The 26,203-nt window shown below is 42.2% G+C and overlaps 1 protein-coding gene across 6 annotated transcripts in view; it reads right to left on the bottom strand.

The window, feature by feature from the left end:
• Stk3 (serine/threonine kinase 3) overlaps positions 1–26,203 on the bottom strand; it is a 193,438-nt gene that overhangs the window by 43,392 nt on the left and 123,843 nt on the right. For 3 of the 6 annotated variants that reach the window (XM_027431515.2, XM_027431516.2, XM_027431520.2), the window contains 2 exons: positions 23,256–23,448; positions 13,685–13,860 (listed from right to left, as the gene is read on the bottom strand). In XM_027431515.2, coding sequence (XP_027287316.1) covers positions 13,685–13,860; positions 23,256–23,448 — 369 coding nt within the window. Of the gene's footprint in view, positions 1–13,684; positions 13,861–23,211; positions 23,449–26,203 lie in introns of all 6 variants that reach the window. The other 3 variants (XM_027431517.2, XM_027431514.2, XM_027431519.2) reach the window with 1 other exon arrangement.

Genomic DNA, 26,203 nt, shown 5'->3' with positions numbered 1-26,203 from the left:
GGCATTGGTTCAAATCCCCAGCCCTCCACAGGCAAGGCATGGGTGCTGAACAGAAACCTTATCTTTTCCTTCATCCGTATTTCTTCACGTGAGCCATGGGAAGCAGTGATGTTCTATTATAGGGGCTCAAAACGTCTGGGTGCATAAGGGAGATGTGAACTAGTCCGTATTCTCTCTGAGGGCTCTACAAATTCTGCTCTTCCAGCATGCTCCAGTAAGCCTTTATCTTCAGCAATAAAGCAACTGGTGATTCCAGGACAGATTTGCAGTCTCTGACTAGGAGGCAAGATGTCAGTCTCCCTTCCCCGTAAGGGTGGGTTATCTTGGTGCTTCCAGCTTGACTTGAATGAGGAAGCTATTAGGAGAAACATGGGACCTCAATGGTCCTGATTTACCTTTAACCTCTTCCGTAGGTTTGTGAGTGCTGGGAATTATTCTGAACCCTTGTGACAAACTCGGGGTCAGCAGTTCAGCCCCATTTGATTGGTGGCTTTCTCTAAGGTGGGGAGGGGCTTTGCATCAGTTTGGCCTGGGTTGTGAGCCTTAGTCTTCGATCTAGGACCAGAAGTATCCACTCGGCATTAGGAATGAAAACCGATGACCAAAAAGTACATTTCCAAGCATTTCATGTGTTTTATATTTTAATATATTCCTTTACCATACGCCTGTGCGCGTGCGTGCGTGCGTGCGTGCGTGCGTGCGTGCGTGTGTGTGTGTGTGTGTGTGTGTGTGTGTGTGTGTGTGTGTGTGTGACTATGCACTGCTAACTGAAGTAAGTTCCTGCCCTTAAAAAGCACTGATGGGCTCAGGCACAGACATTTACTGATTCCATCCACAGTTGGATGGATCAGACACTGACAATCAGAAAAGTCAGAAAAAAATAATAACATGTCAGTGAGAGAGACTGATGGATTCTGGGGTCAGTGTTGATGACTCTGCGGTAGTGTAGCCCACGTCAGTCATCCCAACAAAGGCAGTTAGCAACAATTCAGTCTTAATGTAAGGTTAAGTCAGTATCTACTTCTGGAAACTGTTTTCTGTGACTGTTTACCTTCATGCTAATAAAATACTAATACAGGCCACAAATGGCACCTATAATTCACACATTCATTCAACTCTTCTTTGTGCCATGAAGTATTCCGCAATGAGATTTCTTTTAAAAAGTACATGCTTTGCATTGCTGAGGAAGTATTTCCTAACTTGTCTATTTATTTCCCTTATGAAAGTTGATTCTCAAAGTGTAACTTTGGAGGAAGGCTCTAGGATGGCATATAAGGTATTCATCAATCTCATTATCGGGGAAGGGCATTTAAGGTAGCCTCTCCATTATTGCTTAGATTGTTAGTTGGTGTCATCCTTGTAGATCTCTGGACATTTCCTTGGTGCCAGATTTCTCTTTAAATCTATAATGTCTCCCTCTATTATGGTATCTCTTTTCTGGCTCTCCTCTTATTCTTCCCCTGACTCAATCTTCCTGCTCCCTCATGTCCTCCTCTCCCCTTCTCTTTCTCCTATTCTGCTCCACCCTCCCCGCAAGCTCCCAATTTGCTCAGGAGATCTTGTCCCTTTCCCCTTCTCTGGGGAATCATGTATGTCTCTCTTAGAATTCTCCTTGTTTCCTAGCGTCTCTCATGGTGTGGACTGTAGGCTGGAAATCCTTTGCTCTATGTCTAAAATCCATATATGAGTGAGTACATATGTTTCTCTTTCTGTGACTGGGTTACCTCACTCAGGATAGTTTCTTCTAGTTCCATCCGTTTGCCTGGGAATTTCAAGATTCTATTGTTTCATTTTGTTTTTCTCCATTCTATAAATGTACCACATTTTCTCTATCCATTGTTCAGTTGAGAGGCATCTAGGTTGCTTCCAGTTTTTGACTATTACAAATAATGCTGCCATGAACATAGCTGAACAGATGTCCTTGTTGTATGAATGTGCATCTTTTAGGTATATGCCCAAGAGAGGAATTGCTGGATCTTGTGGTAGACTGATTCCCATTTTCCTGAGGAACCACCATACTGTTTCCTAAGTGGCTGTATGAGTTTGCACTCCCACCAGCAGTAGCTGATGGAAGCAGAAGCAGACACCCACAGCTAAACACTGAGCCGAACTCCTGGAATCCAGTTGCAGAGAAAGAGGAATGAAGAGCAAAGGGGTCAAGACCAGGCTGGAGAAACCCACAGAAACAGCTGACCTGAACAAGGGGGAGCTCATGGACCCAAGACTGATAGCTGGGAAACTAGCACAGGACTGAACCAGACCCCCTGAATGTGTGTGTCAGTGAGGAGACCTCAGAAATCTATGGGGCATCTGGTAGTGGATCAGTATTTACTCCTAGTTTACGAATAGACTTTGGGAGCCCATTCTACATAGAGGGATACTCTCAGTCTAGACACACGGGAAGGGTCTAGGCCCTGCTCCAAATGATATGACAAACTTTGAAGATTCCCCATGGAAGGTGAGGATGTGACAGGGGGATTGGTGGGGGACAGGGGAGGGGGAGAGGGAGAGGGAACTGGGATTGACATGTAAAAAAAGCTTGTTTCTAATTTAAATAAAAAAGTGTAACTGAACTTAAAGTGGCTTGGAAAATTTCCTGCTAATTACATGTTTTGAAGTGTATATGTATCAGGGGCTGATCTAGGTATGTACCTAGTTAGTTGCAACTGTCTAAAAGGTGCTTATATAACAGTTACAGCCTGGGAACTGTACAGAACTGTTAAGAAAAGATCCAATAGCTGGAAAATTTTATTGAGGAGAATAACCTCCCTATCTAAACCCAAAGAGCACCACTTCAACCTTGAGAAACACTCAGGGGCAGCTTTGTTTATTATTTAATTCATAAAGAAAATAAAGGGTTCTTCCTATGACCTCTGAAATAAATCAATGTCATCAATATATCACCCCAATATGCTCATCTCAACAGTACACACTATCACTCTGTCACCCTCAGAGGCTGCCGTAAGTCTGTCTACGGTTACACATCAAGAATGTCTCTCCCACTGAGGAACAGTTGTGAAGTCAGTGACTCTGTTTTTGAGCCAAAACACTTGGGTTTCAGGCTTGTGTTGCTGTTAAAGAAATGAGATTCCCTATGTAGTCCAGGCTGGCCTTGAATCACAGTTCTCTTATCTCAGCTTCCAGAGTGGATTATAGGTGTATGTCCAGATGCCCGGTTAGAGTTGACACTTATTTTAAGGCACCAATGACCAGAAAATCATCCAGCAGGAAGAATCTAATCTTCCCAAAGGCTTTGCATTTAAAAAGGAGGGAGCTCGAGAACATGGGAAGACAGCTAATCTTATATCAGAATGCAAAGGAAGAACAAGCCAGTGACAGGTCAACCAGGCCAGCAAGCCAAGGGGCTCCAAAGGACAGAAAGCTACACAGCAGGATGTCAGTTAGAGAAAGGCCTTGGACATACAACCATGTGCACTCTCCAGATCTGCAGTAATCGTGACGGCATAAAGCTAACTTTTCATTTAAATGACTTTTGTTTATTCCAATTCAAGTAAAAACGACCCCATTCCCATATACACACAAGTAATTTTACATGGCCTCAACAGGATGGATGTCTACATTTAGGAATACATATGTATATATGTAACAACAATTTAAAAAAAAAAAAAAGAAGCCATGAATTTGAGAAACAGCAAGGTGGGGGGTATGTAGGAGGATTGGAGGGAAGAAAGGAAGCTAGCAAATGATGTAATTATAACCTCAAAAATTAAAAAGTATACAAAAACAATTCCATCTCAAGTCACAAATTGATATAGTCCTGGTGTCCTCAATCAATTCTAAAACTCAGTTAAAATCTCATGGTTTATTTCAAGAGGTAAACGTTAGCGGAACACCGGTTTCAAATTAAATGATGAATTAGATCGTCTAACCCTTTGATGCTAGAATTCGCTATTGATTAACATCTTTCGATGCACTCACTCTAGCAGTCCTTATGCTTACTGACTAAACAGTCAAAATGCGTTTCTGACCAGAGAGCCCGCCGAAGCAAGATGACTGCTCCAGACATAAACACTAACCCAAACATGTGTCTGGAGAACAATGCATTTATTGTTAATGTTAAGTAGCCAATTTCTCCAATGCAATCTTCTAAGTAAATCACACTCAAGAAGAACAGGCTACCGTGAGGCTTACAGGCTTTGTTTCCTAGAACTGTTTTTGGTGGGACATTCTCCTTTTTACCATATGCTTTAAACATCTTAATAAATTCCAATATGGTGACGAGAAACCACAGACTGCACCTGTGCCTTCTGTCTTAATTAATCCAATAAGCACAGGCCTGCGCACTTTAATTCGTAAAGGAAATGATGCCATATTGACTTTTAACTTCAGGATTAATTACCTAAATACGAAGAATTAGCTTAAAGTTTCAGTTGACTTTGCCTAGACACAACTATCAAAAAAAAATTTCTGAAACTGTGCTTCAAATACTGTATTTAGGACTAAGAAAGCAGAAACTTCCCCTAGGTGGCTAAATGGTTTAAATTACACCTGAGAAACCAAATGTCTCACCTTTAACTCCTGCTGAGTCAACAGCCTCTAGCTCTGTCGCCTCCTACTCTCACTATTTTCTACGGTATATGAACACTTATCTTTGAGTGGAGGCTACTTTTCTTTTCAAAACAGACTCTGACTCTCTTAAATGTCTTAATAGATGTCCAGTCCGAACCTTGCTCAGATCCTACAGAGCGAGACAATCACATGACACAGCTCTGCGCACACCACTCCATCTGTTGGACATGATTGCCAACACAGTTTCGTGAGCTGGCAAAGAATAGGCAAGAATTCTGCAAGCATTTTGAAGTGCAGGCTTCTCATTAATTTTAATTTCCTGTTGGCTCTCCCAGGCAGGCGTGGGGAGTGAAAGCACAGTGTACCACGTCCACTGAAGCTCATGCCACATGAACACCTGTAATCATAAAGGCACCCAGGCCACTGGCCCAACATCGGAGACTTTATGAGTTTATTTCTTCTGTACCCCATAAAAAATAAATCTAAAGCACCCACAGCTATCTTTTCATATTCTGTTAATACTCTTGCACACATCTGGAAATAGTTGGCAATAATTATTTAATTAATGCAAAGCTAATTGATGACAATGTGCTTAAATACCCAATTAAAATGACTTCCTCAGTGCACAGAAGAACTGAAATGAACAGTCCTTCCAGTGTAAGAGCAGCTTTTAGCCACAATCTCTTTAAAGAGTGAAGAAGCGTCTACACTTCAACACAGAAAGCACATGACAGCATGTAAAAGCCTGCCTGAGGCCTGGCTCGGGTTTTCTCCCCAGACTTCTGCGAGGCTGTCTCTGCTACTGGTTTCTCTTGGGCTTTTAATGCCCACAGCTGTTTCTTAATCACCCCTCACAACTGCTTCACTGGGAAAGGTGAAGGACCCTCCAAAAACACAGGAAGACTCCTTAAAGGCCCAGGGTGGCTGCAGGGCTCATCCTTTTTCTGGGTTTGCTGTTGTCTGCAATTTGATTTTCTCAATCTTCCCAATGCTGTGACCCTTTAGTATAAAGTTCCTCAGGCTGTGGTGACCCCAACCATAAAATTATCTTCATTGCTACTTCATAACTGCAATTTTGCTACTGCTACATGAATCTCAATGGAAACATTTTTTTTTGGGGGGGAGACATAGGTTTGGCAAAGGGGCCACGAGCCACAGGTTGAGAACCACTGCTGTAACCAAGCTGACTTGCAAACCTGGGAATCAGAGGTAGGAGGGCTACAGAAGTCTAGGCCAGTTTACACTCGGAGGAGAGGGTTTGCTGGTTTTCTGCCATAATTACCGAAGTGTGATGCTGTAACTTTTAAAAAACAAGATCTACATGCACATTCAAACAATGTGGATGCTAAGGATGTTTTGGAAATAATTCGAACAAACCCCAAACATCAGACTGGCGCTAGGATAAGCAGATCTAGCTGCCTTTTGTAGATGTTCTGGGCATCTTCATGGACACACTCCAGAGCCCCTGCTCCCTTTTAACAGAGTTACCGTAATGAGCTAACTAGCCCAAATATATTTTATCTCCTATCTTTACATGGTAAGTTTTCAATTGGTCATGCCATAAATTCTGTTGCTATCTTATTACATCCAAGAACATAATGAAATAGCTCACAAAAAATACAAAAGGTAAATGCTAAAACTTTAAAAGAAAATACACAAATTACATTGCATATAGACTTTAAGGTTTAAAAAAAAAAAAAAAAAAAAACAGCATCCTAGTCCTAGAACATCTGGGAGGCAGGTGCCCCTGAGACAAGCCCCACCCTTCAGGAATCCACTCTGAATATCAAGGAGTTTAAGTGTTCTCTCAACTTCCATGTCTTGACAAACTGGACAAAACAACCTTGGCTTGTTTAAGGCAACTTCTATCAAGCAGACAAAGGATAGTAGACAATTCAGTTCTCTTTTGGAAAGCAGCCTTGAAATACATCATAGAGAGAGGACACACTCCACACGCAGGGAGTCACGTATGTGAACATTCTGAATGAGAGACAGAGACCGGATATGGCCAGATTTCCCTTGTGACCCACAGCTGGTGTGAGGTGGAAGTCTGTCTCTCCTTCAGTTCACTCCCTCACACTGTGAGCACAGCACTGGACCCAATCACACACGGTGTGCACGATGCTTCCATGTGACTCTTTGTCACGCTGTGTCTTCTACCAAATCCACCCTGCTTCTTAGCAATTCTTTACTCATCTCCAGTCAGCCCTCCTTCTATTTAGCCCCACTATGTACTCTTCTGCAGCTGCTACAGATATTTTCTACTCCTCAAAGTGATGGGGGGGGTGGGTCCAGATGACAGGTGTGGCAAAGGCTGTGGAGGGCAGACTGTCCCCGTCACGTCACTCTCTCACTTCCTCTTCAAGGCTACGCAGTACTGCAAGTGAGTGGAGAAATTATTCTGCAAAAATGGGGTCTGGGTTTACCCCAGACCCCTGAAGTCTCTGTGTGGCTGAAGACAACACCTCCCCTCTTGAATCTTTTCATTTTCTACTCTCACCAAAATACCACTCATCAATCTAGTAGGCCAATCATTTCTGCTGAGTCATCTTCCCCGTGTCTCCTACACCGATGCATGCTGCCTTATTTCTGTTACACTTTATTATTATTGTATTCCAAGTCCACTCCTCACAATTTACTTTCTTGTCTTTTCCTATCAATCAATTCTACATGATAATCTCAAAATAGTACAATATGTATAACAGGATGAACACTAGGGCAGATGTAAAATCAGAGATCTGTAAGAGTTAGAAAAGGTAAATGTCCAAGTTTTGAATTTTAATAACGCAGCAGGAAAAACTGGAATAGAAATAAAGTTACCAAGGTTTCTCACAGATTTACTCTATAATATCCTAATTCAAAGCCCAGCAAAACTTGGTTATTCTCTGCACTTGGTCTCCGCCAGAAGGCTGAGAATACATGCCACCCCCACACCACACACCTATCAATTTCTATGTTCAGGGTTTTGCTGTCATTGTTGTTAAAGGAGTTTTAAAGTTCACTATTTCTCTACATTTAATTTCTCTAATGACTGGTGACACTGAGCACCTTTTAGTGTATTTACCTGTACTTTATCTTCATTGTAGAAACTGCTATTTAGCTCCTTTGTTCACTTTCAAATAACTTTGTCCTGTCGCTATTTAGTTGTTCATTAAACACTTCAGATACCAGCCCATCAACAAATATGTAATCTGAATTTTTTCCCTAGTGTTATGGGCTACTCGTCATTATGTTTGATGTAGTCTAGTTTATCTATTTATTGCTCTGTTGCTTGTTCTTTTGCTGTCATATCCAAAAGAAAAAGGAAGGAATCTGGTGTCAGGTATCTTCCTGCTTCTTCAGTTCTTAGATTTATACCTTTGAACAGCTTTGGTTGACCTTTTGTGCACAGAATAAAGCAAGTGCCAGGCTTTATTCCCTTATTGGGCATATCCAGCGTTCCAGGAACCCTCTGTCAAATTAATTACCCACCTGGGCTATATTTTGGACACTGAATGTCATCCAAAGACCCACGTGTTAAATGGTGGCACTACCGGGAATTGACAGAACATGTGAGATGTGAGATGTGAGGGGCCCAGTCGCAGGCTTTTAGATCACTGTAGATCACCACTGGCAAGCCTGGAAGGAAGACTGTAGGCGCCACTACTTTTTTTTTTTTTTCCTACTTTTTAGTCACAGGTTCCCTGAACATCACCTGGCAACCCTACGGAAGGTTTGAAAGTAATGGGTTTACCTTATCATATTCTAGAATCTCTAAAACCTTGGGCTCAAATAAATTCTTTCTTGTCATAAGTCATCTAGCGCCCTCGTCTACTGACCATGCACATGAGGGATCAGCCTCCGGCTGGCCACTCACTACAGCAGCGCATCTTTCAATCTTCATGCCAGCACCGTGCATCTCTTGTTACAGACACCTTTACTTCTTTTCTTTTCTTTTCTTTTCTTTTCTTTTCTTTTCTTTTCTTTTCTTTTCTTTTCTTTTCTAAGTTAGCGTAACATTTCGTGGCCCTAGAATTTAGGGTGAATTTTTCTGCTTCTCCAAAACGTGCTGTTTCAGTTTTGATAGAATATATGAATCTGTAGATCACTGGACAATCTTAACATTCTAAGTCTTCCAGGAAATTCACAGGAAATGTCTTTCCATGCATTGCTGTTTCCTTTACTTTCCACAGTATCTTGTACTTTCCAGTGTGCAGGTGTCCGTTGCCCTGGCTGAGAACACCGTTTCCGGTGTTATTCTAAATGGACAGTGTGGATCTTATGCCGAGATCAAGGGGACTGCAACTTCTGTTCACAAGGCTTCCACTGCTGCACAAACCATTAAATGGAGAGCCTGCCTGCCTGCCTAAGGGTACTGGACGGAATCAAGGAATCGTAGTCAGCCTAACAGAAATCTAAACAGATAAATTCAGAGGCCATTTGGCTGCCTTGGTCATGATGATAGATTCTTGAAGCCACTTGAGAAACCCTAGGTGAGACCCACAGATAAACCACTTAATGAATCCAGCCACACTGCTATTCTACAAAATGATGAGTAAATAAAATAATTCAACCCCTGGGACCTATATTGTGGAAAAGGAGAACTGACTGTTGCAGACTGTCCTTGGGTACCTGAATGTGTGCTGTGGCGTATGCATGCCCACACAAACACTCAAACATAAAAAATAAATCAATGTGATCTTCAAGTATTTAAAGCTGTTAAGTTGGAAGATGGTTCCAAAGATGACTGAAGCACAATTAATCCATGTTCCTCACTATTTCTTGTCTGTGGTGTTTTATTCACCACCCATTTTACTCATTTAAAGCACCCAAGAGGTTAAGATTTATTCTGAAACAAGACAGAATTCTTTGATGCTAAATATTCTACATTATTCATCAAGCTCATGAATGATTTACAGTTAGAATGTCAGCATTCTAAATAATTTATGTGTTTTTAAGTAGATGGCTTAAAATGAAATCTTACCAGAACAAAAGAAACACAGATTTTGTATTTCTAAGTGCTTCAATATTGGAAAAAAAATGGTAAACAGATACTGCAATTGTTTTCAAGCTAACCAATGGAACACAGTGCTAATATTTATTGGTAATTATTACTAAATTTACTGAGGACAGATTTTTAAATCTTAATGCCTCATTATGAAAAGAACTCAAGTAATGAAGACATTTAGGAGAAAAGCATTCAAACTTAAAAATATTTATAATCCCAGGCCAGCAAAATGGTTCAGTGGGCCAAGACACCTGACACCACACCCAGCAGCCCAAGTACAAATTCCAGAAATCACATGGTGGGAAGTGAGAACCATTTCTGCCTTCTGATTTCTAAACATACAGAACCCATACATACACACATACATAGCAGAGAGAGAGAGAGAGAGAGAGAGAGAGAGAGAGAGAGAGAGAGAGAGAGAGAGAGAGAGAAAGAAAGAGAGAGAGAGAGAGAGACCCAGAGACTGGTATTGGGGTTCACGTTTCAAGCTGAAGATCAGAAAAGCGAAGCAGCCAGCCACTAGCTCTTACGTCTACCTCAGTTCAGACTAAAGGGGTGATCCTCAAACTGCTGTCAACTTCCCTGCTCCTCAGATTCACTCAGACTGCTATGCTCCCCTCAATGTGGCTGGAGAATGAATGTGAGCTCTGACACCCTGTTCCTGTCTTAAATACCTCTCATGAGTCCTAGGATTAAAGGTGTATGATCCCAAGTGCTGAGGCCATCGCTGTGTGAGCTGTTTCTCTTTAGGACTGGATATATTTCATGTAGCTCAGTGTGGCCTTGAACTAACAGAGATCAGTCTATCTACCTCCCAAGTGCTGGAACTAAAGGTGTGTATCACCACCACCTTATCTCTATAGCTTGTGGCTAGCTTTGCTTTCTGAATCTTCAGGTAAGCTTTAACAAATCATAAATAATATATCAGCACATACATATAAAATACACACAAATACATACACAACTATAAAGGTGATTTTAAAAGTCACTACTTTAAAATAATTATAATCCCAAATCATTTATCATGACATCTTAAAAAAATGGGTTAAAACTACTTAAAATTTTAAGATGTGTTTCTATTATGTTTTATTTGCTTATAAATAATCATGTCTACTAATAAATATAATTACAAATGATTGTAATTTTATTTGGAAATTAACTATTCCAGAATACTTAGCAAAGTAATAAAAGTATTTAAAATTTGCTGAAAAAAATTTTTACTACACTTTTTTTTCATCAAAGAAGTCATCATGAGAACTTAAAGTTTTTCAAGTTCTCTAAATAAATGCATTAAAATGATTTATATGTATTCTTTGAATTCTTTAAAGAAACAAATAATAATAAACCAAACAAATAGAAGATAAAGAAAATGAAACAAAACACACTAGGGCACAGTTTTACTCTGCAGCTCCATGTTAACTACACAGTTTTACACTGCAGCTCCATGTTAACTACACAGTTTTACACTGCAGCTCCATGTTAACTACACAGTTTTACACTGCGGCTCCATGTTAACTACACAGTTTTACACTGCAGCTCCATGTTAACTACACAGTTTTACTCTGCAGCTCCATGTTAACTACACAGTTTTACACTGCGGCTCCATGTTAACTACACAGTTTTACACTGCGGCTCCATGTTAACTACACAGTTTACACTGCAGCTCCATGTTAACTACACAGTTTTACTCTGCGGCTCCATGTTAACTACACAGTTTACACTGCGGCTCCATGTTAACTACACAGTTTTACACTGCAGCTCCATGTTAACTACACAGTTTTACTCTGCGGCTCCATGTTAATTACACAGTTTACACTGCGGCTCCATGTTAACTACACAGTTTTACACTGCAGCTCCATGTTAACTACACAGTTTTACTCTGCGGCTCCATGTTAACTACACAGTTTACACTGCGGCTCCATGTTAACTACACAGTTTTACTCTGCGGCTCCATGTTAACTACACAGTTTACACTGCAGCTCCATGTTAACTACACAGTTTTACACTGCGGCTCCATGTTAACTACACAGTTTTACACTGCGGCTCCATGTTAACTACACAGTTTTACTCTGCAGCTCCATGTTAACTACACAGTTTTACACTGCGGCTCCATGTTAACTACACAGTTTTACACTGCGGCTCCATGTTAACTACACAGTTTACACTGCAGCTCCATGTTAACTACACAGTTTACACTGCGGCTCCGTGTTAACTACACAGTTTACACTGCGGCTCCATGTTAACTACACAGTTTTACACTGCAGCTCCATGTTAACTACACAGTTTTACTCTGCGGCTCCATGTTAACTACACAGTTTACACTGCAGCTCCATGTTAACTACACAGTTTTACACTGCAGCTCCATGTTAACTACACAGTTTTACACTGCGGCTCCATGTTAACTACACAGTTTACACTGCGGCTCCGTGTTAACTACACAGTTTTACACTGCGGCTCCATGTTAACTACACAGTTTACACTGCGGCTCCATGTTAACTACACAGTTTTACACTGCAGCTCCATGTTAACTACACAGTTTTACTCTGCGGCTCCATGTTAACTACACAGTTTACACTGCAGCTCCATGTTAACTACACAGTTTTACACTGCAGCTCCATGTTAACTACACAGTTTTACACTGCGGCTCCATGTTAACTACACAGTTTACACTGCGGCTCCGTGTTAACTACACAGTTTTACACTGCGGCTCCATGTTAACTACACAGTTTACACTGCGGCTCCATGTTAACTACACAGTTTTACACTGCGGCTCCATGTTAACTACACAGTTTTACTCTGCAGCTCCGTGTTAACTACACAGTTTTACACTGCGGCTCCATGTTAACTACACAGTTTTACACTGCGGCTCCATGTTAACTACACAGTTTTACTCTGCGGCTCCATGTTAACTACACAGTTTACACTGCGGCTCCATGTTAACTACACAGTTTTACACTGCAGCTCCATGTTAACTACACAGTTTTACTCTGCGGCTCCATGTTAACTACACAGTTTACACTGCAGCTCCATGTTAACTACACAGTTTTACACTGCAGCTCCATGTTAACTACACAGTTTTACACTGCGGCTCCATGTTAACTACACAGTTTACACTGCGGCTCCGTGTTAACTACACAGTTTTACACTGCGGCTCCATGTTAACTACACAGTTTACACTGCGGCTCCATGTTAACTACACAGTTTTACACTGCAGCTCCATGTTAACTACACAGTTTTACTCTGCGGCTCCATGTTAACTACACAGTTTACACTGCAGCTCCATGTTAACTACACAGTTTTACACTGCAGCTCCATGTTAACTACACAGTTTTACACTGCGGCTCCATGTTAACTACACAGTTTACACTGCGGCTCCGTGTTAACTACACAGTTTTACACTGCGGCTCCATGTTAACTACACAGTTTACACTGCGGCTCCATGTTAACTACACAGTTTTACACTGCGGCTCCATGTTAACTACACAGTTTTACTCTGCAGCTCCGTGTTAACTACACAGTTTTACACTGCGGCTCCATGTTAACTACACAGTTTTACACTGCGGCTCCATGTTAACTACACAGTTTTACTCTGCAGCTCCATGTTAACTACACAGTTTTACACTGCAGCTCCATGTTAACTACACAGTTTTACACTGCGGCTCCATGTTAACTACACAGTTTTACTCTGCAGCTCCATGTTAACTACACAGTTTTACTCTGCAGCTCCATGTTAACTGTACACAGTTTTATACTGCGGCTCCATGTTAACTGAATACAGTTTTATACTATGGCTCCATGGTAACTACACAGTTTTAATGAGGAAACCAAGTAGAGTTAACACTCACATCAGTTAGTTTTCAGCATTTCGCCATGAGGAAGAATCCACGTGATGTCATGTCAGAGTACATTTGACTTTGCATGCTTTTTTATTTTGATAACTGAAATGGTTATCATGTATAGTATTTTGGAGGGCCTACATGTTTCTCTAAATCTGAGCTGATTGATTTAGCAACATTTACATTTTGCTGTTAGTATAGCTACAGTTATAGCCATAGCCATGGTCACACATTAGTATACAGTCTATAACTTATAGACACACAGTTCATATTTATGAACCATGTCCCTCAGTGTGATGAAGAAGACAAAGGAGAAAGAAAGTGTACTTACAAAGTCAAAGTCTCCATCTTGAGGGACTCTCCAGTCATCAGGAAAAACACTTTGTGACATGGGGCGGGACTCACGCACGCTCTGATTACAGTTTTCGTGGCTCTTGTTCTGGAAGCCCTGCTTATCAAAGTAGTCCATGAAAGACGGTCTCTGTCCTTCGGGTGACGTGGCATTTCCTTAGGCAAACAGACACAGAAGGGGGTGTCAGCCTGACACTTAAACAAGTATGGCAATAATAAAGGGGGTTACTTTCAGTGAGCCATAGTAAAACAAGGTCAGTTCATAGAAGGGAGAAGAAAGACAAAGAACCCAGGTCAAAGAAACACGAGACAGATACGTACAGAGCCCAAATGCTCTTGACTATAGAAACACTTCTTTACTTTAATGGAATCTTTATCGTAATTCTATTAACAATAGTACCAGTGTCTAGTACATTTTAAACATTCCTGTTCTTTTATGTTTATGTTTGCTCTCATTATAATGGCAGGCTTTAGGCTGCTCAGAAATTGGAGGGACTGATGAAGTTTTCCCTTCATCTAAGTCTTCTAGCTGGTTCCCCTGATCCTGGGTCTCTGAAGGCTTTGCCAGTCTTATTTATATCTTGGTCTCCTTAAGCCATTTCTTCAGCTCAAACTGTCTTAAGCTCTATTTACAAGTTTACAGCTGCTTGTTATTACACCACTTAGTGGAGATGTATCTGAATTAGCAGTTAACTTCTGAGGCGAAATGCAAGACTCTTCCCACCAAACCTGCGGCTCTTCCCCTCACGCCATCTCCGCCAAGGCCAGTATTATCCACTCAATCCTCAGAGCAAGGAGGCTGAGACTGAATTCAGATTCTCCTCTCTCCAAAGCTGATCCAAAAGTGGTTTAAACAGAAGTGTTTCAATTTCTAAGCATTTTTTTGCCTACTCTCTAAGAAAGGGGACCAAGGGCACAGTGGCCTCCAAATGTCGTGGTTTCTGGAAACCCCATGCTGACTGCACTGTCAACTCAGTGACTTTCAAAATACAAACAAACATGTCATTCTACAACTCGGAATCTTTTGATGGCTTATTTTTTATATTGGACAATTATAGTATAAAATAAACATTTGGAATAACTAATTTTTTTTTTAAATCTTGTGGTTAAGGTCTTGATCAGAAGTTTCCAAATTGGATTCCTTAAAGTCCCAGGGCTTCAAAAACTGTCCCTGAGACCACCAAGAAGGCATTCTCATCTAACCCTGCAGCTAGAAAGTGAGCTACCTCCCTTTAAAGGACTTCCTGGGGAGGGGTCCAAGAGGCTCAACTCATCCTGTCACTGTGCTCACTCTCCAAGTAAGTTCCTTTCACAAACTTGTCACTGAGACCTCAGAAGACAGGCGCCTGCTCCATCTTTGCTGTTTGTCTTTCTGAGATGAAAACTCAGCCCCAGTTCTATTCCTCAGACTCATCACCATCCTGGTGACTTTCCTATGGGGACACAGCAGATTTGCAAAGCTGTGAATTAAGACAACAGTCTTAACGGTGACCTGGCCGGTTTAGAATGCACTTGCAACAGTACACGCAGCTTCACGCTGGCAGCTAAGGAGCACTGCTGGCCGAAGATGGGATATGGAACCGTTTTCAACAAAAGAATGCAATGCTAAAGGGTCCACTGTCAGTCTCCAACAGAGGATGAATCAGAGCCTACTTTCTGTCATAAATTCAAGAGTCAGGAATTTTTAACTTAAAAAAAAAAGAGTAACTATGTCCAACTCCAATGTGATAGCTTTTGTTTTATCTTACTATATTTTATTTTGTTATGTTTTATTATTAACCCTTAGAAGCCCGTTTGTTTTCTAATGAGAGATAGAAAATGTATGTATCTGAATGGGAGGAGAGGAACTGGGAGGAGGAGAGGGGGGGAAAACCATAACTAGGATACATTATGTAAAAAAAAAATCTACTTTCAATAAAAGGGGGGGGAAAGAGTAGGGTTAGAGAGACTGAACTATCATGCAAGCATCCGTCTTCTCCTTCCTGTGCCCACCTCATCAGTCCTCGTCTGTATTTATTCGGCACGTTTGGGCTGCAGTAAGTTTGCTCAGGTTAGAATGTGAAACAGGAGTACCTGCATGGATTTGTCTAAAATGTCTCATTCCTGTAAAACGATTTTCCTCCTAACACTGCACACTGTTTACTGGTTTCATACTGGTTAGGTAGCTTATTTTAAATGGCAAACCACATATAACATAAAATTTACACTTCACTCCTGTTATGTATCTAAAACACTAGAAGCAGGGTCACACAGACATATTTGTACATCCATATTCAGCTATGTTCACCGCCTAAGTTGCATTTTAGACAGATGTTGACTCCATAAGAGTTATTGGAAAACATTAATCTTTTGTGAAAAGAAAATAGTCTTCAAAACTAAAAGCAGGATTACTTCAGTTGGAATTTCCTTTCATGGGAGACTGGAGGAAGGGCCAAGTTAAAGCCAGCCCTTCCTTCTGTACTAAGTCAGAGAGCTACAGTGCAATCAAATATAAGCCATGGCAAAAGCAAGGGTAAGGGCAGATCCATCCCCAGGGCTGGATAACCAGGAGGGGAGGGACTCCTCAGGACTGCCTCCAGCCACACAGCCACCATCCCTGTAAGGGCTCCCATTCTAGTCTCAGCCCTCCTCCCTGCCAGGATGAGACCTCTTCCGGCAGAGTGGCCGGGTGACACAATTCTGACATGAGATTAAAAAGTAGACAAGTCAAGCTGGTGTCTGCATGGAGCCTTCAGCCCTGCGGTCTGGTCTCTTTGGTCTGGGAAGGTACCCTGCAGGCTAAGGAAAGAGAAACCTGGACACCAACCAACCCAGCCACAAAACCCTCCACCTGCCCTGCCTGCTGGATGTGCTGGGACAAAGGTGGCATAGAACTGAGGAGCGGCCAATTAGTGTCTGGTTTAGCCTGAGGCCCACACCACCAGAGGGAGCCCATGCTCTGCATGGCCAGGGGCAGGAGACTGGCTAGCCCAACATGACTGATAGAAGAAACACAACAACAACAAAAAAATCAATGATTCCTAATGATATTCTACTATACTCAAAGATGGGTGCCTTGTCCAGGTGTCATCAGAGAGGCTTCTATGGCAGCAGATGGCAGCGGGTGCAGAGACCCACAGGCTGACATTACAAGGAGAGAAACAGAGTCTAAAATGGAGGTCTCCATTTGTGTCCCTCCCCTCTGAGCTTGGGGAACCCTGCAGAAAAGCAGAGGAAAACTGTAGGAGTCAGAGAGGACGGAGGATACCAGTAGAACACAACCCACCAAATCAACTAAGCAGGGCTCACTCAGGAGCTTACAGACAGAGAAGCAGCAATCGTGGAACATGCATGAATCTGCCCTAGGTCTGTCTTCTGCATACATGACGTGGTTGTGCGTCTTGGGGCTTTTGTGTGACTCCTAACAGTGGGAGTGGGGTGTCTCTGACTCTTTTGCCTGCTCTTGGAACCCTTTTCCTCCTACTGGGTTGACCAGTACAGCCCTGATATAAACGTTTGTGCCTAGTCTTATTGCATCTTGTAATGCTACGTTTGGTTGATATCCCTGCAGGAGGAGTGGATCTGAGGGAGAAGGGAGGTGGGGGAGGGGGAGGAAGGAGTGAATTGAGGGGAGGCTGTGATCAGGACGTATTGTATAGAAGAATAAATTAAAAAAAAAGAGGCCAGCGCCTTTAATACCAGCACTCGGGAGACAGAGGAAGGCAGATCTCTGTGAGTTCGAGGTCAGCCTGGTCTAACAAAGCTATACAGAGAAACCGTGTCCCAAAAAACAAAACAAAACCAAGAAAGAAAAAGGGAAAAAAAGAAAGTGGCTGAACACTACTGTCCTTTAAAATTTCTATTTAGCTGAGGTCACAGAATTTCTGTAAGCTAAAATGCCATAACCAATAGGGAACATGGGGCTAGAGGATGGCTCAGTGATTAAGAGCATTTGCTGATATTGCAGAGGAACAAAGTCCCAGCACTTATATGGTGTCCCAACCATCAGTAACCTAACTCTAGAGCCTCCAGAGCAGTCTACTGGCCTCCTCACACAGCAGGCACACACAGATTGAGTAAAATCAATCACGTATAAGAATAATTCTTAAAGAATTAGAAATGGTGCAGACAAAAGCTTAAAAGACATTTAACACACATATTAAATAAATGATACCAGCTATTTCTACTAAAAAAAGTCGAGACAATAATTCACTAAGTCAGAAATTAGCATTCATACTAAAAAAAAAAAACAACTAAAACAAAAGAAGGCAGTCTGCTCCATCAGATTTTTCTTTTTGGATGATGTCATAAGTAGATGTCTATTCAAATACATGTGCTTGAATATCTAAATATTCTCTATTCTTACTTTATAACTCACTATTGACATTTAGACTGTGCCTTTGTGATACACAAAAACCATTAGGCTGTTTTTCTAAACATTCTAAAGAGGAAAATAAATTAAGTTTGTTTTGAAGTTAACAGGAGGGGTAGCTGCAAGTGCCTAGTTAATGTTTTACTGTACAACAGGAAACGTATGCCAGAGGGCACAGCTGATCTCCAGGGGGCAAAGGGGATGATGTTTCTCTCCTGCAGTCAAGGGAGAGGGGTGGACATGAGAACTCTAGGGCTTTGCAACAAGGATGAAGAAGGCAGTCATATGTGATTGTGGTTGCTATGGCAAACACTGTCTTACAACACTGAGAGAATAACCACAGAAAACTGACATCAAGTTCTCTAGCTGCAGTTAAATTCCGATCCTAGCTTATTAAAATTCACTTTACTATAATAATAAACTTAATATTTGAAATTACTTAGTCCCTCAATTCTGGCTCAATTCTTTCAACGCACTTGCTTATATAACCAAAAACCCATTAGCAACAAAGGAAAAATAACTGCCACTCATTTCCCTCTGTGCCTGTGAAACTTTAAAGAGAAAGCTGTTTTCTATCTCAGTCATTCCTTTAAACATTTACAAGGATACTAAATTATATGGAAAATAATTTTGTAAAATATGTCAACCCATCGTAATAATTCATTAGTGTTCCTAGTTTGCACATGTCTTCTAAGAAAACAGATCTTCATGAAAAGGTAAATATATGAAATTTTTAAAAATAATTTAACAAGATACAGTTTACTTGATTTTCTTAATTTCTTAGAATGGTGTGGTAAAGATACTCAAGTATGAAGAACGAATTAACAACTCAGATGCACCGTAGTGTATGTCAACATCAAAGGTATTCATGGTTATTACCTCACTGTGCTTCTACAAGTATTTTAAAGTTTGAGTGCTCTATCTGATTAATAATTGCCAAGAATATAGTCAACACATACACAATCAGGATGGGATAGAAGCTACTAACACCATTTCCCTGTAACTTTACCACACATTATTTTAAAATAAAAGAGGATCCATGGAACACAGGGAAGGTTGGGCACAGTTATGAGGAAGGTGATACGTTCAGACAGAACAGCTGCTCAGAGGCCAGCAGGACCCAAATGTCCAGCGGAGGGTTTGGGAACAGTCAAGACAGACCTGGGTGTGCTTGAAGCACTTGTGTGGAGAACCCTGGCCAGCTGTTTTCCATCTCCAACAAGGGCGCAATAGGAGGAAACAGACAAATTGAAGCCCGAGCTTTGGGTTAAACAAAAGGAACAGAGTAATAAACATGGCAATTGTGTGTCCATGGAGACCTTGTTTGGAGGCCTTCAGCAGATACTCACTGCCCAGGGAAGACCGGCATTTCTGTGTTTGGCTGGTGCTTTGCAGCAGTGAAACAGACTCCACACAACCAAGATACACTATCCAACGGTCTTGGGCTAGCTCACGCTACATCAGACACCGTAGGCCCTGGGCACCACACAACCAAGATACACTGTCCAACGGTCTTGGGCTAGCTCATGCTACATCAGACACCCCAGGCCCAGGGCACACAGACAAGTAGAGCATGTTCAGTGCCCACAGGGAGCTGTAGACTACTGTAACCACACCATACACAGTGGGATGCCTACCACCTCCACAGAGAAAAATGCGGGGTTTCTAATGGCCCAGTAATATTCTCGGTGTCTGCAACACGCTGCATGAGAGGGAGGGTTTATGTTATCATATTTACTGCCATTTCTTGGCAAAATTGACCTTACAAGTTAAAGAAGCATATAATTACTATTTTTGTTTTTTCTTCAAAGTTATTCTCTTCCTCTCCCTTCTCTCTGCTCTCCCTCCCTCTCCAGCCCTTCCTGAACATCTGTGTATGCCAAAATTGTACTTCTGGAGCCGAAGGGAGATGTCTTCCTTAAATCAGTTCCCACCTTAATTTTGAGACAGGGGCTCTTTTATTATTTTTGTATTTATTAACTTTTGTTTTTATATGACAATCACAGTTTCTCCTCCCTCTTTTCCTCCCAGTCAACCAGCCATGGAATATCTAGTTTCAGTGAGACTAGGCACCTCCTCTCCTATTAAGGAGGAAAGGCTCCCAAAAACAGGCAGCAAAGTCAGAGCCAGCCCTGGCTCCCACAGTCAGGAGCCCCACAAGAAGACCAAGCTACACAACTGTCACGTATATGCAGAGGTAGATCAATCCCATGCAGGCTCCCTGGCTGTTGGTTCAGTCTCTGTGCGCCCGATGAACCCAGGTACTTGATTAGGGCTGAAGAGGTGGCTCAGCCATTAAAGGGTGTAGGCTCACAACCAAAACAGAAGAGAGAGGGTTTCTTGCTGAGCCTAGAGGTCGATGACTGGACAGAATGGCTGATCAGCCATAGGATGCTCCTGTCCCCACCTCCCTCACGCTAGGATTTTGGGTGCACAACACCATGCCTGGCTTTTAAAGCAGGGTTAGGAATCAAAGTCAGATCCTCATGCTCACACAGCACACTCTTCACTAACCCATCTCCCCAGCCCTAACGAATCGCTTCTTAGTGACTCATTCCTTTGGTTCAAGACTTTGTAATTACGGGGGGAGATTCATTTCATGAGCATTCAATAGCATTAGGTATTTATACATTTATATCTGGCCCTTCTGTAAGACAGATATTTCAGAAGTGGATGCTCGGACAGGCTGCCTTTCACAGTGCTGCTGGTGACAGCAGAGGGTGCTGGGGCAGGGCCAGCTAGTGCTCAGGCTTCCCCTCTAGGTCTTTCTCATAAACCTTTCTGAGTCAGTGTCCTCCTTCTACAGAATCAACTCCCCAAATGTACAGCGGGACTTCACGTGCTTTCCTTCACTAATTAGATAAAACGTGTGTGTGTGTGTGTGTGTGTGTGTGTGTGTGTGTATCTATGTGGGGGTGGGAGCCCAATATAAATTTCTGATAAATATATAGATATTTTATATGCATATATATCAGCTATATAAGTATATAAGAATAAATTTTTAAATATGTATCACTTAAAATTATTTAATTTTAGAATTTAGTGACTGATGCGCAGTCATGAAGGTTAATGTAAATGAAAGTACTATGAAATCTAAACTGACCAGATATTTCTCCACCTGTTCCTAATGCACCATCTAGTGCCTCTTCGAGGTGAGTGCTGGGAGAGCTCATCCTTGACAAATACCCCAGCTACAAGCTGAGCACAACAGTCCAGACAACTCCCACCTGAGACACAGTGAAGCCGTTATTTCCTCCTTCTAAAAGGGGATTGATTATTAGTCCTGGCTGGAGCTCAGAAGTGCTTGGAGCATTTGTTGTTTTTGTTGTTGTTTTCCTTCCCTGTTTTTTTTTTTTTTTCTTTTTCTTTTTGTGTTAAACAGAGAAGCCCAGGCCTTGTTTTACTCCACAGAAACAGCATCTCTGAGGGACAATTGCTTCGGTGCACATTTGTGAAATTGGTGGTTTGGACGAAGAGCCAAGGTTATCTTGTAAATCAACTTAACTGCTCCAATCCATGGATTCTATTTTTGGGATCTTTCTGTGTGTGTGGCATTTGCAAATTTTCATAAACTTCCATCTTAAAATTAAAAGCTACAGCTAACTAAAGATATTGAGCAGGCCAAGGCTGAGGCCCAGGCTCTAGAACACACACCAAGGAAACCCTGGATAAGAGGAATTCGTTCTTGAGCTCTGTGGTTGAATGAGACTAAAAACCATGGCCACCAGCCTCTGGAAATGTAAGGACCAACATTGTATTTCCTAGAATTCCTTGCAACTAGAATTCTGGGAAACTGTATTTCACAAAAGGGCAAGTAAAGACTAATCACAGGCCATATCCTTTAGCTAATTCTTTCTAGCAAGCATGGTCCAGGGAGTCTCAGGATCTTTACAGACACACCCTGGCATGGAGTCACCAACACCACAGGTGTTTAAGATGAATACAATAGTGCACTAGTAAGGGCTCCATCTGTGTTACTCAACACTCAATGCAACAGTGCGCTAGTAAGGCTCTGTCTGTGTTAGTGGCAACAGCAGCTCAGCAGCTCGAGTCCGACACAGCAGTAGAGATCCTACACAGGCTCACTCCTGGGCCTAGCCTTCCCATTTAGCCTTCTCTTCCAACCTGTCCATTGGTTTTGGTAACATCCACAATTTTTAACTTAAATCTCTGAATCTACAGTGTCTAGACTTAGGGCTGGAGAGAAGGCCCAGCAGTTAGGATCAGGTGCCGCTTTAGCAGAAGACAAGGGTTCAGTTCCCAGCTCCCACATGGAGGAGGCTCAGAACCAACCATGACTTCAGTTCTGCATGTACACAGTACACAAAACACCCTCACAGCCACATATACATATACAGTAAAATGATTAAATACATCTTAAAATTTCTGGAGATATCCTCTATTTCTTTTAATAAAGTGTAGCCTCCCACCTCCAGGAGACACAGCATCCATCACCTGAGTACTCTCCTGCCATCTCCTCATCACAGCAGAGGCCAGTCAGTCCCTGCCTCTCTGTCATTTGGAAACAGCAGTGTGCAGTGGAACGTAACCTACCATACAGGACCACATAGCAGGAGAAAGGGGAAGAAAAGTCAACAGCTTCAGACATGGTCAATGTGCTTTCTCTTGTCACTGCAACACTATGTCCTGCACGGCTTGCTGATTGCAGATCAGGATGGGGTAGCAAGTCCACGAAAGGATTTACAACCTCTATGCTTCACACCACAGAAGCAGCCGTAAGCACACGGAACTGAGCCGTCTCTGTGAGCATCTCCAAGGAAGCCTTCCTAGGGTTTCATCTCCAGCTTGCACTTCCGTCTCTTCGTTTAAGAAATCATTTAAACAGCATGCCATAGTATTGCATTATATTTATTGGAACCAATTTTTAAGTTTTCTTTCTTAATTGGAAAAGTAAATGTTAGAAACACTACCCTCTCCTTAAAATATTTCACAAATTAAATTATGGGTTTGTAGCTTATAACAGAAAAAAGTCCCATAACCCTAAGTTAAAGATGTGTGTGTGTGTGTGTGTGTGTGTGTGTGTGTGTGTGTGTGTGTACACTTTAATATAAACATTAAAGCTTTTTTTAAGGCCACCTTTTGCTGTCAAGTAAGCTCAAAACCAAAGTTTCTCATACTTCTAAAAGGAAGCAGACCTGGATTCCTGAGGGTGTGTGCTCAGTGAGAAGCAGACACATACTTTTCATAGTTCCGTCCTCTTCTTCCTCGGCCTCGCTGTTGATGACCATGGTCCCCAGGTCTGACTCTAACACAGTGCTGTTATGCTCGATCATCGTCTGGGCTCCTTCACTCATCGTGCTGGTGGCCCGCATCGTACCCACACTCTCCGAACTCGTCTTCACCATAGTGTGCGAGTCCAGCTCGTCTTCATCCTGCAGGCAAAACACCAGAGTGATCAAAGGCCTCTCGAGATAGACAGATATCTTCTCTCTCGGTAAGAATGCACATAGGCTTTTTCTAATGACAAAAGTGCCATTGCTATTATAAATTCAACAGTGTTACAGGCGGGGATTCAAATGGATACTTGCATACCAGTGTCCACAGCAGCACTGGTCACGGCAGTCAAAAGGTAGAAATAACCTAAGTATTTACCTGCCAATGAACGCAACAAGTATCATTCATCCTTAAAAGGGATTGAAATTCCAACACACACTGTTCTGCAACATGTACAATCTTGTGTGTGTGCACGCGCGCGTGTGCACACAGGTGTGTAGGCATACTGACTCTACTCTGTTTAGCTGATGAAACACTAAACTGGTTTCTACAGTATCTATATCATTTTATATTACCAACAGCAGTGCCGTGGGCGCTAATTACGCTATTTCCTCATCAATATTTATTATTTTCAATTTAAAAAAATGGTCATGTTAATGGGTATGAAGCAGTGTCACTTGTTTGATTTATATTTTCTAATTAGCAGTGATTAAGCAACTGTTCACATATTTAATAGCTCATTTGTGGATCTTCTTTGGAAAAGTGTTTACCGAAACCCATTGCCTTTTTCTTTGTTTTATGGATTTTTGAGGCACAGTCTGTGTAGCCCAGGCTAGACTTGAACTGGTAATTCCGGGCCCCTACCTCCTAAGTACTGGGATTACAGGCGGTGCCACCGTGTCTACCTTCTTTTGCCCAGTTTGAATCCGATTGCTTGTTGCTGCAGAGCTGTCAACATTCTAGAACTACACAATCTGAAGATTAACCCTTTATATGATTTGCAAGCACTATTTCTTTTCCCGTGAGTTGCCTTTTCCCTCTCTAGATGGCAACTTTGGACACACAACAGGTTTTCGTTTTAAGTAAGTCCGATTTATGTTTTTCTTTTTCTGCCTGTGTTGTCCTATTCTAGCCAGTAGCTTTTAGGGTCTCACAGGAGAAGGCAGGCAGGCAATGTCAAGGTGAAGGCACATACTTCACGTACCAAAGGTCACAAAAATTTTAAGCAAAAAACTTAAAAATTGAAATACAGCTCTTGCAGAGGTAAAAAAAAAATGCAGATGTGGAGAACATCAACCCCAATATTGTGTTCTCAGCAGCTTGGGTGACCTGAAGTGACAGTAGGCTCACGGCTGTTAATACCCTCCTCTGCCCAAGCCTTACTGCCAAGTCTGGGCATTGCCTCTCAAGCCTGTGATCGTCCTCACAGCCCCCTCCTCACTCTCATGCTTTCACTGTCTGATGTGTCCTTATTTATTTACTACTTAGATGTCTAAGGACATCTAAGACTCAGGATTTCCCAATCAGACATATTTGCATTTGTCTTTCCAGTCTTTCTAGTGTGGTGTCTCTTGTTTGCCCGAGTCCCCAACAACCCACATCGCATACGCCATGACCTTCCCCAGGTGCCCAGGAACAGCATTTGGGTGTGGAATGCATTCATTCTTTCGCTCTATGACCAACCGGCAGTTCTTTAGGAAAAAAACAAATTCCTCCCAGTTTAAGTCTTCTTTTTCTATTCCTGCAGCCACTGATCGTGCTGCCCGTTTTACACCTTGGTGAGTGTGTGCAGTAACACCTCCTGATTGAAGGCTCTGACTTCCCAAAGTCACACAGATGTTAGTTCAATCCCTGTCTCAAATGGCTTAGCAGGCATAAGATTCCCACAAACATTTGAACCCTGAACTCTGGGTGTAACATTGGTGTCACGGTGACAAAATGAGGAAGTCGTGAAAGCTGCCTGCATGCTACATGGATCGAGGGGATGGATTCACACTGTACCAGTCATTCTTGACTATTATTTGTACCATAATACCATACCGGCGGAACTTCAATGGGCCCTGGTTCTTGCCTGCATTTTAATGTCCCCTCTGCTCTGACCCTGCAGTTACTATTCACGGTTCAGACATCCTCCTACACAGGCAAGCCAGTCTTACCTGAGCCTTCCCCATAATCGCCAATGCTGCTTTGCTTATTAACACTCACGCTCGCTCTGTTCGTGCCTTCCCTACACACAACACCCTCCCTCTGTGGTGTTTACTCTAGACTGTCAGCTTGACAGGATCCAGACTCACCTAGGAAACACACCTGTGAGAGACTGCATTAGCTGACTCTCTGGCCATGCCTCTGAGGGATGACTCTGATAGATTAGTTGGAGTGGGCAGCAGTGTTCTCTTGGACGTGGGGCCTGGGCTGCATATTGAGGAGAAAGAGGGCTCAACACCAGCACTATGATGCTTTGCTTCCTGACTATGGAGTCGGTGTGACTGTTGCCTCAAGTTCCTGCTGCCTTGACCTGCCAGCCTGGTGGACTATCACTTGAATTCCAAGCCAAAATATCCTTGCCATTCTTTAAATTACCTTTGCCAGAAATGGGAAGAGTAACTAATATACATACACCCTCTATACATTTAAGTAAATTCAAGTGTCTTCTACCATCACAGCTAATCAGCTTTTCCTGTTTTATTTTCCAAACCGGCAGAATCTACAACAGTCAGCACACATCTTTGCATGTAAACTTATGATGTCTTAATTTGAGCTCTTAACCCATAACACGCTGTGCAAACACAGGTGCCTTATGGGTAAGAACAGACAAGAGGGCCAGAAGCTGCTGGATCCCCTTGTTCCACTTTTCGGAGAAACGCAGGGAGAATGTAATATCTTCTGTTTCACAGAATTATAAAATCAAGGGAT

Source organism: Cricetulus griseus, chromosome 10 (assembly GCF_003668045.3).
Source record: "Cricetulus griseus strain 17A/GY chromosome 10, alternate assembly CriGri-PICRH-1.0, whole genome shotgun sequence".
NCBI lineage: Eukaryota > Metazoa > Chordata > Mammalia > Rodentia > Cricetidae > Cricetulus > Cricetulus griseus.
Note: the sequence above shows the minus strand (reverse complement) of the source record. Positions and strands in the feature narration are given on the sequence as shown.